Below are 17,737 nucleotides of genomic sequence, written 5' to 3' on the forward strand. Positions count from 1 at the left end.
TGTTATTTCAAACGTGGTGGTGTTTTGAGATAACGGTGGTTGAAATACTAAATAGATCTAAGAAATGTTTCCATTCCTTGCACTTTCTTCGGGCTACACTTTATCCTCGGCTATGCTGATAGAAATCCAAAGGAAATGAAAAGATACGTGGTCAGGTTTTGACAGAGGGAGGAAAAGTAGATGAACAGAGCCAATATAAAGTAAAGATTTCACTTCAGCAGCCAGAGGTACGCCAACATGAGGATATATGAATACTGAGCAACTGAAAGGACAATTAAAGGGTGCACAAAGCTAAAAGTGGTTACACTAGAGATATAAACAATAATCTCAGAAGGAAAAAATGATGAAAAAAGTATACTTTTAGGGTAAGCAGTTTGAGAGAGACATTCCTTTTGATGTTTAATTTTTTCAGTGAAGAAAATAAATGTAGGTCAATGTTCTTAAATAAGGGAGGCTGCAAACTGCCCCTGTCTTTGAAAAGGATTTTTTGCTTTCTGAAACATGAATGATCCTTAGGCACCACATGTTAAATTTTTTTATGTAAGCCAAAGATATTAGCTTTAGATTTCTTTGAGTAGTTTAGAGAGCTGTTGTCAATCTATGCATTTTAAGCAACAATGAGACTATTATTATCAGTTTTCCAGACATTTCAGTTACTAAACATTATTTTTTCATTACTCCACCTTTTATCGCTAATCCACTGACACTTCTGTATTTGTGGTATCTGGGATCAAGATCTCAAAACGTGAAGGGCACCTCAAAACATGAACTTCTTAAAACATTTAAAAATACTTTCACACCATTTCATTGAAGACAGATTTATTGCTGATTGAACTGGAATTTCCACCTCTTTCCAGCTCCATAGCTGCCACTGGCATCTTCTTTCTTGAATGTTGTCATGCTTCTTACCTTCCCAACAAGGCAAGGATTTCTTCCCCTTTCCCCTGCTCTCTTTAGGAAGATGTCTGAATTCTTTGAAATGGTGACATACGTGTATCTGGAAGATCATACCGTGCTGACCCTTTTGGTCCTGTGACCTTGTGTTTCCACAGACTAGCAGACAATGAGGTAGCTATAAAAATGAGCAATCAGCAGAATGTTGCTGAATAACTATCCCCAAATTAAATAATCGAACAGTAATGCAAAAATAAACATGAAAAAACCCAATTGCCTCCTATATGTTATTTCTTGACTAATCTATTCATGAGCTCAGATCTGCAGTCAGGATTTCATTCATCAACACTGTGTTCATTCTTTTTAGTGGTAATTTTTCTTGACAATCTAGCACAAAATATTTTAATGTCTTCATATGCATAATTTGAAGACCTCTCAATGAAAAGTTAATTTTTACTAGCTTGTGAGCTCATTTATGCAATTTTGGTTATATCAGGGCTTTTTCGAGGAATCTTGATGTCAGACTATCAAATAGCACATTACCTCACTTCATCTAATTACATGATTCTATATGCTTTTTGCATTTTATTAGCTGGTATCAAACACATTTCAGAAAACATGAAAATAAATATATTTCATCTCTGAGCTTTGTAACAGAGAGAATAGTTAGAGCCAGTAGCATCTCCCCTGGATTTTAGGAGAATGGTATTACCCTGCCTTTCTCTGAGAGATTGCTGGTTACCTTCTGTCAGTGAGCAACTGTCTCACTGCAAAGCAGAAGCACGATCTCATCTCTTTTGTCTGTGTTCAAGGCAATTACTTCTTAGAAAGTGGGATTTCTTCAGAATGACTATGTACAAGAGCAAACGCAGAAACCAAAGATGTAAGTAAAATCGTAAAGTTTTTTTAATGTTCTTAAAGAAGAGGGAAAATAAATCTCCGTTTTCATTGAAAACCATGCTTTACTTTATCCTGCTCTGGTTAAATAATACCAGGAAAGCAGGAACAGTATTCCCTGCCAATTATCCCACTGTATCTGTATGTTAAGTGCATGAAAGAGCTTTAAAAAAAAAAAAAAAAATAGCTCACTTGTTACTATGGAAACCCTCAGTAAGTGATTGCTTTATATTATCAACAGAGAAATAGAGATCAAATATAAGTTTAGTTCAGAACAGCATCCTTTATTCAGGGCTTAATGACTGGCTGGCTGTAGCCTTTGATTCGACAGGGCTGACACACTTCCACTTGGTGGACTTTTGTTATGTGGTTCGCTTTCGGGAGCCAGCTATGCCAGAACTTTAAGGGCAGATATTTTATTTTCCTTCAACAGAACTTTCAGAAGAATTAGCTAGTTCGCCTAAGCCACAGAAACAGAAACTGGGAGGGAGGGAAGTATGCATGTGTCTGTTGTGTATTTAAGACACTCCAGCCCTGAAAAATTCACTGGCTTCTAAATGTGTGAGTTTCCAGTCATGCACCTGTTTGACTTTTTAAATTGCTATGGATCAGCCGGGGGAATTTCAGTACCAATATCGTCTCCAGAACACTACAGAAAGGTGGCTGTGGCTAGTAAAAATGAAGTGCTGTCGATGAGGTCATGATGTGTTACTGTAAGGAAATCTAGCCAGAGACCAAGTTATAAATGGAGAGCATGTCTGAAGCTGGAAAAAAAGACATTCCTCTAAGAAAAATGCCATGTAGGGACTGTGTGCTTTCAGGGAGAGATCAGGACGGGAGGAATATCAATTCAAAAGAAGACAAGTTTGGACTCTATTTGGACAGTGGCGTTGTTACTGTTTAGAGTTGAAGGGATATATACAGCTATATCACTGACCTTCTGGTCCTTAGAGCTTAATCTGGACACGTCTCCTTCAGTTTTTGCTGCCCAAAACAAATGGATGCACTGCATGTAGAAAGTTTGCAGGACAGATCTCTGCTAAAATCTCTGCAACAGAAATCAATCATCTGCTTCACGTTCAATAAAACAAATTGTCATAAATTTTGTTCCCATAGCAGCAGTGAAAGAAAATTATTTGTATACAGGCAGATTATAATTAATCTAGTCCATTTTAACATGCTAATTACTCTCACTGTTATTATGTAAACTGGGAGCTCTTCTATAACCAGCTGCATTCTTGCTTTCCATCCTGTTCTAGCCCGCTTATGGTAGCCAATAAGAAAATTTGTGACTGGTAGCTGAGTTGTTAGGGTTATTTTTGTTGTAGGGATAGAGTCATTCCTGAAAACTACACAAGACGTTTTTAAGAATGTTTTTATGAAGAGAACCTGCCTTCTTGCCCTTTCCCCTTCACCCCTGCTGACCCCAAGGAAAATCTGTGATTTGCCAAAAAAAAAAAAAAAAAAAAAAAAAAAAAAAAAAAAAATTTGTAATTATGAGGGTGACTGTTGGAATGCTTTTTTGTTCTTAAAACTAAATTTAAGTTCCCAATCAATAAAATATGTCAATAAAACTATCCCCACTATATTTGATACTAATGCTGTATGCATGGATGCTTCAAAAAAAAAAAAAAAAAAAAAGAAACATAATTAGAATCAAATTTGTAATTATGAGGGTGACTGTTGGAATGCTTTTTTGTTCTTAAAACTAAATTTAAGTTCCCAATCAATAAAATATGTCAATAAAACTATCCCCACTATATTTGATACTAATGCTGTATGCATGGATGCTTCATTAACACCTCTGAACTAATCAGCAAATGGAAAAGTCTTAAGAGACAAACAAAACAATTTGAGTAATTTTGATATTGCTCCTCTTCACATCACTCAAAGGATTTTTGAAGAACAGACTTCATCTAAGCAATTGTTATTTTGAACTGCAGGGGATAATGGTACCAGCTATGTTAAACAGTAGAAAAGTACTGCATTTGCTGCCCATTACATTCAATGCTTGTTCTATTTCAAACTTGAAGGCATTTTTGGTGGCCCTTAATAAACAATGATAAAATATATTTAGTATATCTTTTCTAATATATGTAGGGTAAACCTTGGCATTTATATCTCCTCACTACCTCTAAATAAAACAGTTGAACATATGACACAAAACAAAAGTGAGCTTTGTGGTTTTGTTTTATTCATTGAAGTTCTGCTTCTGAATTTGGTATACTCTGAACTGTACTATAAGCATTGCTTTTCTAACCCATTTTTTTCTTTAATGCTCGAAGAAGAGTGCAAGAGCATTTTGTACTTAATTTAAAAGCACATTAGATTGAAGGACAGTAAAAATAGAGACATGATAACCTTTTTCTAACATAAAATATAAGGAATCCCCGTTTTCAATTTCTGTCCCAAGTACAAAACTGTTGCTAGCAGAGTAGGTGCAAAAAAAAAAGGTCTACTTACTTGTCTGTATGAATAGAGTGTAGCTTCTCTATATATTTTTTCAGCTGCAGCATCATATATAAGTCTGCTAAGTTCGAAACTAATCTTAGTGTTTCCATTTCATTGTACCTTAGGTTTTGATTCTACTCAAAGTGGCACTTGTATTAATTAGTTAGCTTATTTTATTTATTTCGTACATGGTTGTAAATTATGAGAGTTAAAAATAAATATCACAGTAAATTGTGAAATTTGCATCACTAAATCAACAAAATTCAGATTAAGGTTATTTCTGTATGAACACTTGTCTGTACCTACCTATACATACACACACACTCTTCATGCATAAATTTTTCTGCACACCCAGATTTATAGCACGCTTTAGCCTTAATTCAGGATGTTATCTAACTGATAGACTGGATTTCCATTTAATTGGACAGACCTAATGACTGAGTGAGGGGAACGTATTGTAACAAATGCAATATTATAAACACCGAAACTGAAAACTGTAAACGTGTGGTACAGCTTTTCTGAAATAAAAGGTTTGAACCTTAGACTGACCTGCTTTGGGGCTGCAGCTGCTGAGAAGGATGCACTACCCTGGCTGTAGTGCACATGGGTGTCTTCTCCACCGAGAGGCAATCATTCACATCTTCTGGAGATGCCATGCCTCCAAGCCTCCTCTCATGAAGCAAGTAACAGGCATGCATCTTTCACTGGGGTCTTTCTTGTAGACTTCACTGTTACAGCAATCAAGGCAGGCTACCACCTTTGAAGACAATAAAATTGGGAAAAAATGACTTACCTAACAAACAACTTTAAAAAATTCACATTGTCATTATCATTATTATTATTTCATGGTTAGCGTTGCTTCATAACTTAAATCAGGACCACTTTGTGGATGACTGTGTATGGAAAGGATAAAAGATGATCCGTAATGGTGTTTCAGTCTAACACACTAAATTTGGCTCAGAAGAAATGCAAGAGGAGAAAGAGATGGTAGTGACCATTGTGGCAGGCAGCTTCCTCCTTGAGGAAGGTGTTCAGCACCACCCGGGAGGAGACGGCAGAGCGATGCCTCTAGTGCAGTGGCTGCTGTAGGACTTCCCTGCTACACGCCTGAACTGGGGGTCAGAAAGTTAAGGCAAAGATGGAAAAATTGCTGGGGAAAATAGGACTTGGAGAGCTGGGGGTTGTTTAGCCTAGAGAAAAGGAGGCTGAGGGGAGACCTTCTCACTCTCTACAACTACCTGAAAGGAGGGTGTAGAGAGGTGGGAGTGGGTCTCTTCTCCCCAAACACAGGCAATATTACAAGAGGAAATGGCCTCAAGTTGCGCCAGGGGAAGATCAGATTGGATATTAGGGAAAAGGGTTCTTAAGCATTGGAAGAGGCTGCCCAGGGAAGTGGTTGAGGCACCATCCCTGGAGGTATTTAAAAGACAGGTAGACATAGAGCTTAGTGACAGGGTTCAATGATGTTTTTTTATCAGAGTTATGTTGATGGTTGGACTAGCTGATCTGAAAGGTTCTTTCTAACCTAGGTAATTCTATGACATCTTTTTCTTTCTTCAGCTTTGTGTTTTCATTGCTTCATGGCCTCTTATATGCACTTTGGCAATAGCAATCAGAGAACAATGGTAGTTGAGGTAATGAGCAATTAGAGCAATTACTTTTGAATATTAGGAACCATTGATAAAGTCAATGGTTGTCGTAACTACAGATGATTCTGTCATTTTCAAGGGGTTAATTCCAAGGCATTGATCTCAAACTTGTTCATGCCAAACTGAGGAATACTGTCAACAAAAAATGGCCTTGAAATTGTGCTCTGAATGCATTAACGACTTCTGCCATGGCTTGGCTACCAGCTCCATTTAAAATCTCTGTTTTCATTGCATATTACAGTTTTCTTAGATGAAACAGTCATTGCTATTTTTTTTTTTTTTTTGCTGACATGCTGTGAACAGTTGTGGGTTTTTTTTAAGTATCATCCAGATCTTGTGAAGATTCTGCTTCTTTTAAAACCAACAGATGATTAGTTATATTTCAGGCCTTTTTTTTTAAAGAGTAAGGAGAGAGAAGACATCATACTTCCTTTTATTCTGGTGATTTTATCTCCTCATAGGAGATATATCACAACTTTAGCTGTAATTGTCAGATTATGATTCTTTGCCCTCATTCCCCAGTTTTGTCTGTCCAGTCCTAGGTTTCCCTGCATGCAGAATGCTGTAGAACATGTGCATTTATTAAAAGATTGAATAAGTAAAACTAAAATGAAAGTAAAATAAATGATTTTCAAAAGTTATGCATGTAGCTGCTGAAACGTAGCATGCATGTGGCTGTCACAGAAAATCATAACGTTTTGGCTAAAACTAGTGTAGCATTTAGAGATGTGTTGTCCACAGGTGTCACCTGATACGTGTTTTTCAAGTATCCTTGTCTTGTTGGAGAAATAATTTCATGTATACTGATAACATCTGATGAGAAATTCTGTGAAATTCCAGTTGAAGGAGTATTTGTCCTATCAGCACTCTTTGATCTATTCCATTGCCTGCTGCATTTTCTTTTATTGATAAAGTCCCACTTGCCATCTTTTCATCATGGATTTGCTGTCCTCATCCTCTTTGTCCAACTTTACAGATAGCATAATCACTTTCAGCCTTAAAAAATAGAGTTGGCATCTGTTAAGTCTTGTTATATTACAGTTTGATCGGTCCATGATTATTTCCATCTTCTTTTTCCCTCTTAGGGCAGTAAAGAGCCCCCAGTACTGAGGTTGTTGCCACTGAAAGGAAATAGCAGCCTTTCATACAGTGTGTGCTAGGAGTTAAAGTGACTGGAAAAGCAAATCTCATTGGGGAAAACAAGCATAGTTACTGACCCAGATACATGTAAGAAAACTCTGCCTCTTTCCTTAAAACATCAGAGACCCAGACAACAAGGGAATATCTCTTCAGCAAGATACAGAGACAGCTTTCTTCATGTAAAACTAGCCTACAGGAGCCCTAAGATATTCCTATTGCTGCATACCTTTTGAGGAATCCCAGTTCATCGCAATTAAGTGTATCAGTAACAAGGCTGAGCAAGAAGACACTCACGACCTGCAGGAATACAAACGTCACTGAATGTTCACATCACATGGGTAACATCTTTATTAAAAAAAAAAATCTAATTGCTGCTGAACAAGCCAGGGGCTTCAGGGGTAGAATGACTCCTCTCATAGCTTTAAAGGGAATTCACTGTGACCTGAGAAGGTTGGCTTTTTTGAAAGTATTCATTTCTCAGTGTTACAGAACCATATAATTTAAGGAAACATGCAGGGTAAATAACCTAGAATTTTTTCTTTGACACTTTTTCAAATGCCTGTGTAGACTTCTAAAGCAGACATGTTTTTTCTGCTTCTAGGCTGTATAAGGGAATCAAGAGCATTGAAAGATAACTGTTTCAAATAGCATCTTTGGTGAGATTGATAGTCTGACTAAACCCCATACACACAACTCACGTGCTGCTCCCCACCGTTTGGTGGGAGTCTGCCTTGGGAAGAAAAGTAGAGGTTTTGTCCATGCAGAGTAAATGCTGGGAGGAAACATTAAAAGTGAGGAGCAAAGCTGGCGAAATCAAGAATCTACAATCTATCTTGAAAAGGAAAGTAATAAATAGTGAATCTTTACTGGATTCAGAAGTGATTTCCGAAAAACTTGCCTGAGAGCAGAAGTCAGAACATCTGAAATGCAAGTGGAGAACATAACAAAGAAATCCAGACAGTCATTTCAGTTTTATGGAGGAGAAATTTAGGGCAGCGTAAAACCTTAATAATAGCTTTGGCTTCATTAAAAAGGTTATGGTTTTAATGTCGGGAGTGCTTTATTTTGTATAAGTTAGTAGAATAGTGGACAATACACAATGTTTCAACAAAAAGAATAATTGGAAAACTAAGGAGATGTCATAAAATACATCAGCTATTGTTAATGATCATTAAAAGGGAATTATTAAAAAATATGGACATATGCAAATTGTGTAATTTGGATTATGTGATTTGAAGTCTATTAGGGGAATTAGCAAATGAATGTACCACACCATTGAAAGTTTGTATTGAAAAGGTCATTGGAAATTAAGAAGATATCAGAAATATAAATGTAATACTGGCTTTCACACACACATAGAATTCCAGTTCTCACCCCTGCTCTGACTGGCAGCAGATGTTGGTATGTTCATCAATAACACAATTTATCTTTAGTGAAACAGCACTTAGACAGAGTTGCTTAGTCTTCTACAAGAAATCAAAACTTACGAGTTCTGGGACTGCACTCGAGTAATGACCTGAGATCTGGGAAAAAAACCAATAGTGTTAAAAAGTGAAGTGTATTAAAATAGCAATCAACAGATTGAAGATAATGATGGTCTAATGCAATCTATATAGAAAGAAAATTCTTGCTTTTAAGTTGAGCAAACAGAAGTTCAGTAGTTGGAACCTAAAGTTAGATGACTGCGGGCTAAGTTAAGATATACATTTTTTGAGTGTAGTTAGTCATAGAGATACTTTACTAAAAGTACTTGCAATTTCTCCTCTCTGTCAGTTAGATTTTGAATCCAGATTGCTCATCTACTTTAAAAAGTCTCCTTTAAACGTGTAGTATGGATCTGATTACAAAGTACCCATTCAAACCTTACAGTATATGTGCAAGCTGAAGACACTATTATTGTCATAAAAACCTGTGCAATTCTGGAAATCTTGAAGGGACTCCTTTCTTCCTCTGTCAGAATCTCTGTGCACCGCTGTAGCAGTGCCATCTACCTGCCTACTCAGAAAAAGGAGAAAAGTTCTTGAGGGGTTCAGAGCATAGAGAATCTGTTCTCTTAAGGGAAATGTGCTATTGCTTATTTTCATATAAAATAAAAAGTACCAACTTTTTTTAAAAAAATTACTTGCATGACTGCATATGTAAACAGTACAAGTCCTGATTTTAAGCATGCTTTTTTTTTCTTTTCATAGCCAACCTGATTTTTTTCTGCTTCCTTTGACATCCTTCCTCTGTAGGAACAGAGCAGGAAAGACCTCCCTCCTACCTTCAGTCCAGGTCTTAACTTCAGGCAAAGCTTGTATCCCTGCCACTTTCCATAATCAAAACTACTGACAGGCTGAGATCCCAGTCTTTCTGATATGTGCAATCTTTTCTCAATAAATCACTGAAAGCTTTTTATTACAAAATTAAACGTACAAATGAAAAAGGCAGAGGACTTCTAATAAATGTTTCAGTGGCATACCTCCAGCTTTAACTACTGATAAGACCAAGTACAGTATGTGCATATCGACACTGTTTCAAGGAAAAAGGTCATTAAGTTTTACAAAATACCTTTCAAGTCTCTCAAATTATTATTCAAAACGTGATAACCCATTAAAGGGATATTTACTGGTTGTGAAGCATCAGCCAAGATCTAAATGCTACATAAAGTCCAGCATTTTTTCAACAGTTTTGTCTTTGAGAGTCTTCAACAGTAAAATCTGGAAATATTTCTGGATGGTACTTCAGAAACTTTCTTCCTCCTCCCTCTGTACACAGCCCAGAAGGGACAGTGATGTCAGGTATATTACAGTGTCATCACAATGAAGACTGTGAACATATACTACAATATTTAGACCCAGCTCCTGTCTATGGAGCATTCAGTTTTGTCAGTTTTGAAGACATCCCATTTTTGGACTTAAATTACTGTTTGCCTCTGTTCCACCTTATTTCTTTGTTGGTTTTTTTTTTTTGCTATTAGTGTGTTAAACATTCTGAAAAATAGGGTTCATTGTAAGTTTATATTATGGATTATGTTTATAGATTTGCCTGCCCCTGCTTAAATCTAAGGTGGCATCTCTTCCTCATTGTCTTTTGCAGAAGCCTGTGGGGATCTGCACAAACTAGGAGGAAGCCTGTAGGAATAGCACAAACTATTCTTTGTTTTTTCTTGAACTTCCTACAACATGAAGTCTGCCTAGGTCTGGTTTACACCATAAATAAAATAAATAAATAATGAATACATGTTGTATTGTAAGTCTTCTTTTGACCCTGGTGAGTTCAAAATTGCCTTAGAAAATCATCCAACTGTAACTCTTTAGAACACTCATTGTTCTCCAAGCTGCTGGTATCTGTCTTATTAATAGTTTCCAAAAGCAATTCTGTTGCTGATTTTGGTTCACCTCCAGGTCTGTCATAAAACTGGGTCTAGGTATGAGCTTCGTGCCTGATTTTACTGCTTGTGGTCACATATTATTTCCTTAGGACTCACTGTAGGTTTGCACAGCTATTTGCAACACTTTGGTTTTGCTATATTTTTATTGTGTTACTGTAGGGCAACACGTGCCATCGGCACAGAACTGAAACCTAATGCTAGAGAGTCTCAACACTCAGCAGACTTCTTTATTATTCTGAAAATGGTCTTTCCATTTTATGACCTATCTTTATTGAAGGGAAGATTATTATGTTTTTAGTTTATCGTTAAAAAAAAAATAATCTGGGAGAGAATGGCAGGGCAAGAGACTTACCTTTCTGCTTGCCCTCAGGGCTGAACTAGAAGCCAAAGAAAATCTCAGTGATTTAGTACTGGTCACTTGTGAAATGGGATGCTTGTCCTGTGAAACAGAAACATACATTATGATGACATTTCTGATGCACTAAGTACTGATTTGATTAGCCTTCCCACTGGATATAATTTTATATCTTCCATTTAATATACATGATCCAGATTAAGTCTTATAAAGATAGATTCGTGCCAGTACAGATGTAGCTCTTGCACTTTTTTCCTTGTTTTGATATTCCTTAGAATTAAAATAGTTTTCAAGCATTAAGATATGTTTGTATACAAATCCCTTTCATGAGGGCAGAAAATCTGTCAAGCTTTTTACTGTAGTCCTTACATCCTTGGTACTCAGTGATCAGCTTTCCGAGAAGAACTTTCTATAGTGTCACAGTGCCCAGTAATGTATATTTTGATATATAAGTAACCTGTGATGTACCACACATACTGCATTGCACTTGACATTGATCAGCCGGTGCAGGTGCCACAACTAGGGAAGAATTTTATTTTTTTTGAGGTAGGTTCATTAATTAGTATCTAGAGGTATGCAATGAGTAGATAACATAAAACCACCAGTGCCTTCTATAATATTTTGACAGCGATCATGCACATGCAATGACTTGTAATTTTTTTTTAATAAAATCTGAGATAAAAAGCTTTCTGAGCATGTTTGCAGAAATTTATATGTTATGTGTATTATTCTATATGTTACAGATATTTTGAGTTAATTTTTAGTAAATCTGGGATATTGAAAATCTGTTATAAACATTTGTGTGCAAAATGAGCCTACTTGGGTTCTTTTTGATCTCTGTCAAAAAGAAAATCTTTTCCTGCTATTCACACACATTTTGCTTATACTTCACCAACAAATGTATGGACAATAAATAGTTTCTAGTCTACAGAGATAAGAATATTAATATATGTGCTTTTATGAAGTATCTCCTGTATGTGAGAATAATCCCTTCAGTGATTAATTGAAAAATCTTTTTTCCAAATTAACATTGTGATAGGAATGCTAACAAGATTTTGAAAAGTAAACACAAAATCTTTTATATTCCCTTCTTATAATAGGTCAGATTTATGCTTTGATCAGCATCTTTTAAAAAATGAGGAAGGAGAATATCTCATGAAATGCAGGTTCTCTTAGATGGACCTGCCCATCAATGCTACATGAATTTCCACACTACAAATGTTTGTGCGGTTACCATGAAATGTGAATTTTTTCTTTTTCATAAAAATATATTAGCATGCATATTTACATCTTTTTTTTTTACCTTTGCCTGAATATATATGCACATTTTTACATTATCTCAGAATGCTTAGTAGAATTCAGTTTTGAAAATATTTTACTAGCCAAAAACGCTATCGATAATGTTTGAGAACATAATTTAATTTAAAACCTACTTCCACAGAATGCACTGTACGTATTTAAACAAAAGAGGTGTGCTATCAAATTATCTGTATTTTATGGTATGGTGAGCTACTATCCACAGATCCTGTTAGCTTGAAGAGGCAACTTGAGGCACATAAACTGTCTACAAAAAGTTTTACTTTCAAAAGAAGCTGTAAGCATACAAACAGAAATACAGACAAATGGAGAAAAAAAAGAAAAACCATGCATATAACTGGATTACAATTTTTGCAGAGGTTTACATTTCCCTTACATAATATTGTTCCTGCCAGGAATTTATAACCCAGGAACATGATGAACAAGTGCTATATGTTGAGAATTTAAAATTAAAGGGAAGTGGCTGATATCTATCATTCCCCATTATAACTTATTTTTGATTTATTTAATGGAGTTTAAAAAATATATAAATATTCTGTGCATAGTTAGGCTACATGTAACTGATATACACTATCCATGGCTGTCTGCAGAATTTGGGACATGCATCAGAGAGCAGAAGGGGAAAATGTCCAGTCACAATTTGCCAGCTATCTCTGATGAAAGTCAGTTTCAGCAAGCAGGATTTTAACAACACTTTGTGCCTTTAACATCTCCTCCAGCTGTTCTTTTTATTATTGATTGCTTTTATACGAATCTAAAGTTTTGGTTGTGCAATACAGAAATCAATGGCAAAATTCCCATTGACTGAAACAGTGTTGAATCAAGGCTTTATTGCTTAGTGTTTGTGATCGTTGTTATGTCGTCCTAGACATTGCGTTCACAGAAAACAGCCATGTAACATGCCCCAGGAGCCCTTAATTTAGGATTCAAGTCAGATTTGAAAGGAATGTCTACAAGTGAATGCCCATTTATTCTGTTTCTTCAGCTGCTTGGTTGGAGCATCTGTTGAAACTGCCATAAAAGTGTCCAATTTACTACCATTTGCTGTAGCAGTTTGCTGAGAAAAATTAATACAAAGAGCTGCTATTGTTACACACAGGCTACCACACTGCCGTTACACATTAAAGTTTTGGAGTTGTTAAAGACTTAGGTGTTGCATCCTCAAAATGTACTTTAGTCTCCCATGTAATCTCGTTTTCCTACCTGCGACTTTCTAAAAAGTCCAGGATCTACTTTGTGTGTAAACAATCTTCCAGGTTATTATTGCTCATATATGTTGATATAAATACACACTAAGCCAGCATTTAAACCGATTTCTGAAGTCATTTTTCCCCACTATTTAGGTTAGGTAAGTGCATGATGGTCCCATCCAACTCCTTACTCAGGTTTTCCTCAGTAGAGAGCATAGAATCATAGAATCGTTCAGGTTGGAAGAGACCCTTGGGATCATCGAGTCCAACCATCTCCCCTACTCTACATAGTCCTCCCATGCAGAGTCTAGGAATGGGCAAAAGTGAGTACTTTGCTAGAGCTCTCCCCAGCAGGGAGTTCGGATGTTGGCAGGAAAGCAACTGCATCTTGTGGCAAAAGCACACCTGGACCCATTAATTTAGGCCATGTAAGTATCTTGACATGGACAACAGCAGAAGCCAAGTTGCATTTACATAGTTGGCAGAAAACTTGTTTCATTGCAAAAAAGAACTACTGAAATAGTATATAATGAGATGTTACTATGTGTTGGACAATCCTTCTTGGGAAATTACGTAGTCAGGGCTTAACAATGCCCTGAACAAAAGATTGATGTTTTTTAAGAGGCCTGGGTTGTTGCTGGGAATTAACTGAGTCTTCAAAGATCTGTCCCCCAGTTTGGTCTCTCTTCATCTAATAAAGGCAAAAGAAACTTGGCAAGTTAGTTTTGTATGCCTTTTATCAGATGGGCATTGAAAAACTGTAGAAAAGCATGTGTAGAGATTTTCATTCAAATCAGTTTAAAACATATTTGGTAAAGGAAAAATAAATGCTTTTTTTTTTTTAATAACCTCATATTTGGCTGTGCTTTAAGCAAATGCAAATTAAACAGCCAATTTATAACCCCTGCCATAAGTGTTTTTTTAAAGGAAGCTATAACCCATTTGGAATACACTCATACTGCTCACTGTTATATTATAAATTTTCTAAACATAAATTATTCAGAAACATTAGGACATTAATATCATTTAACACTTCATGTGACAGTGCAGGAACAAGTTACTCTGGGCTCAAGAAAATAAGAGGTGAGAACAAAATGTTTTATGACAGAGTTCATGTCTGTATTGAAGTTCAAAGGATTTAATACCTTCCTATTGATGTGAAGATTTTTAAAAAGAGTATGTAGTGGTCTTTTGATGGAGATGCCAGAGTCAATTGGCGCTAGTGATGTTTCTTTCCATTTAATGCTGTCATGGCAAAGTCAGTGTGATATACTGAAGGATCTGTCAAGTGATGAATGAAAGCTCTAGAAATTAGAGAAATTATTTTGCTGTGCTTACTAACTTTTCAAATACAACACCAGCAATAATAATAAAGCTTATTGACATGTTCTAGAGAGCAATTGTAGGCTATATAAATAGAATATTGTCTGAGGCTGTGATCTCTGGGCTTGAAATTAAACTCTTAATGATCAAAGGTAATGGTAGAGCAAGATATTTTTAAAAATCAGCCTCAGAAGCAGAAGAAGCTTCGTCCCAGATCCCTCCCATTGAATCGCATCATTCACAACTTTTCTCCAACTCCCATAAGATATAGGGCACATACCTCAAAGGCATTTTTATTTTGCTCTCTTAGTAACAATCTGTTTCTATTTATACTACTTTAACAAAGCAACTATTTGTCACTTATTTCTTCAAAACTATGCTGTATAATTAAATGCTGTTTGATCTTTTATGCATTATCTTGCATTTCTTGTTATATGTCTCACAATAAGTAAGTCAGGTGTAGGGAAAAAGAGAGAATGGTGGAGAAGAGAGGAAACAGAGCTCAGTTCTATTCTATAATGAAAGCATTATGCTGTTGTGGCCAGAAACCTGCATTTTGGAGAAGTAACAGCTACTTTCTTGACTCTGTGAAAACAAAGTTGAATCCAGTCTTGGAAAAGAAAACAGCATCCCTGTTTTTCCTTGGAAGTAGTTCACATACTTGCAGCTGTAACAATGTCCTCACTGAGAGGATTTGGGGGTAATCTGCAGTGTCCTCTTTTTATTCTCTTTATGCGGCAAAAAAGTTCACACAATTGCAACAGTGCGAGCTTATTTAATGAAAGATTATAAATCTACATTACTTCTGCTATATTGCTCTTCAGCTTGCAGCTCTACCTACAAGGACCAGGGATTCTCTATCTGAACTATAGCTCAAACAGCTGGAAACTCAGCACGTTGCATAGAACCTAGAAATACTGAAGATAGCTATATCTCTTATATGTCTTTCATCAATTTTAATTTCCCCAGTGAAACAATTTCAAAGCTACTTCAGTGATTCAGGTGATATTTATAAGGCCTATGAAAGTTATACTCTGAAGGGATTCATTAATTGTGGAGCATAACTTCATCAGTTTTTTCCTGATGTGCAATCAACCTGCTATTTATCATGTCCTTAATTTTATGGCATGTTAGGCTGCTACATGGTCTTAAATAGTGTGTGTCTAATTAACGCTCCCTGATTTCATCAACATGCATGAGTCACTCCTGGCACCTTTCTTTCATTATCAGTGTAATGATATTGCTCAGATGTCGTACATAACAAGCATTATTTTTTTTCCTTGACACACAAATCATAGCCTTATCTTGTGATGTATCACTACTGGCAAGGTCCTTAAATAAAAGATGAGAGTGCAGTCCCATGACAAAAGACCAACGAAGAATACATTCAGGTCACACCTGTTTCATTTCCACATCTGGATCAACTTGATTTGCCACAAAGCTAGTTAATTATTTCGATCGTTGAATCAGCCTAGTCAGGAAAGTAGAGACTATTAAACCAGAACATTGATAAGCTTGGGATGTGCCTGTGTGAAAGAGTAATTAGCTCGATGCATGTTTTGATCAAAACTGAACGCATATGGCCTTTGCCAGATAGTGCTTCTGCTCATGCACAGAAGAAAAAGTAACCAGTGGTAATAGTAGGCTGGAGATGAGGAGAGGGTTCTTCACTGTGAGGGTGGTGGAGCACTGGAACAGGTTGCCCAGGGAGGTGGTTGAGGCCCCATCCCTGGAGATATTCAAGGAGAGGCTCGACGAGGCCCTGGGCAACCTGGTCTAGTTGAGGGTGTCCCTGCTGACTGTGGGGGGGTCGGACTAGATGGCCTTTGGAGGTCCCTTCCAGCCTGGACAATTCTATGATTCTATGACTCTCTTCTGATAGGTATGAAGGAACCCATTTTCCCACCTCACACACTCTCTAGAGAGGTGAGCTGCTTGCTGGGGGCTCGTATCAGGGATGTCACCAAGAGGCTATAAAGTCTCTTACAGTCCACTGACACTAATATCCTCAGCTGTTATTTCATGTGGGCACCTGTGATACCTCCAGAAGTGGTCTCAGTATCAAGAAGGGTTACAGAGCCCTGGGAGCAGCTGTCAGGGACTCTAGAGTGCAGGTAGTTTTTTCATCAGTCATCCTGGTTAAAGAGAAGGGTCAGTTGAATTTGGCAAGTCAACAAATGGTTACAGGATTGTACTCACAGCCAGGGGTTTGGCTGCATAGACCATGCCTCTATACAACTGCACAGTGCGTGGAGGATAAACATGAGTTTATTCCCCATGCATACTCTGTAGGGCTATGATCTTACTGGTATCATGGAGACATGGTGGGATGGATTCTATGACAGGAGTGTTGGAATGGAAGGACACATGCTCTTCAGGAAGGTGGGTGAGACAAGGAGAGGGTGTCACCCTCTATGTCAGTGACCAGCTGGAGTGCATGGAGCTCCACCTGGGGATGGATAGGGAGCTGACCAAGAGTTTATGGGTCAGGTGATTAGAGTGGGGATCTGCTACAGGAAGACCAGGAAGACTAACCAGGAAGACTGAGCAGATGAGACCCTCTATAAAAAATAGGAGGAGCCTCACATTCACAGGCCCTGGTCCTCAGATACCTCCTGGTATCTGTTGGAAGGAAAACACAGCAGGGCATAAGCAATCCAAGAGGTTCTGGGAGAGCATTGGTGATAGCTTCCTTCTCCAAGTAATAGAGGAGCCAATGAGCAGAGGTGTTGTGCTGGACCTTGTTTCCACTAATAAGGAGGGGCTGGTGGGGAATATGAAGCTCAAAGGTGTAGTGACCATGAAATTGTGGAGTTCAACATCCTTAGAACAGCGAGGAGGGCACACAGCAAGCTTGCTACCCTGGAGAGAAGACTTTGGCTTCTTCAAGGATCTGCTCAGCAGAGTATCATGGGATAAATCCCTGGAGAGAAGAGGAGACCAACAAAACTGGTCCCCTCAAGGATCGTCAAGATGAGCCCAAGAAAACTGGTTAGTATTCAAGGATCACCTCTTCAAAGCTCGGAAGCAATGCATTCCAACAAAGAGGAAGTCAGGCAAAAACATCAAGAAGCCTGCATGGATGAACAAGGAGCTCCTGGAAAAACTCAAACACAAAAAGGAATCCTACAATGGCTGGAAAGAACAA

The 17,737-nt window shown here is 37.4% G+C and overlaps 1 protein-coding gene across 5 annotated transcripts in view; it reads left to right on the forward strand.

The window, feature by feature from the left end:
- Positions 1-17,737, forward strand: part of RALYL (RALY RNA binding protein-like) — a 429,417-nt gene that overhangs the window by 309,490 nt on the left and 102,190 nt on the right. Inside the window, exon 1 of one of the 5 annotated variants that reach the window (XM_014965565.1) lies at positions 1,655-1,777. The exons of the other annotated variants lie outside the window; for them this stretch is intronic. Coding sequence (XP_014821051.1) covers positions 1,741-1,777 — 37 coding nt within the window. The 5' untranslated portion in view covers positions 1,655-1,740. Of the gene's footprint in view, positions 1-1,654; positions 1,778-17,737 lie in introns of those variants that run through there. 5 annotated transcript variants of the gene reach the window in all.

Source organism: Calidris pugnax, unplaced genomic scaffold (assembly GCF_001431845.1).
Source record: "Calidris pugnax isolate Ruff unplaced genomic scaffold, ASM143184v1 scaffold41, whole genome shotgun sequence".
In the NCBI taxonomy this organism is placed as follows: domain Eukaryota; kingdom Metazoa; phylum Chordata; class Aves; order Charadriiformes; family Scolopacidae; genus Calidris; species Calidris pugnax.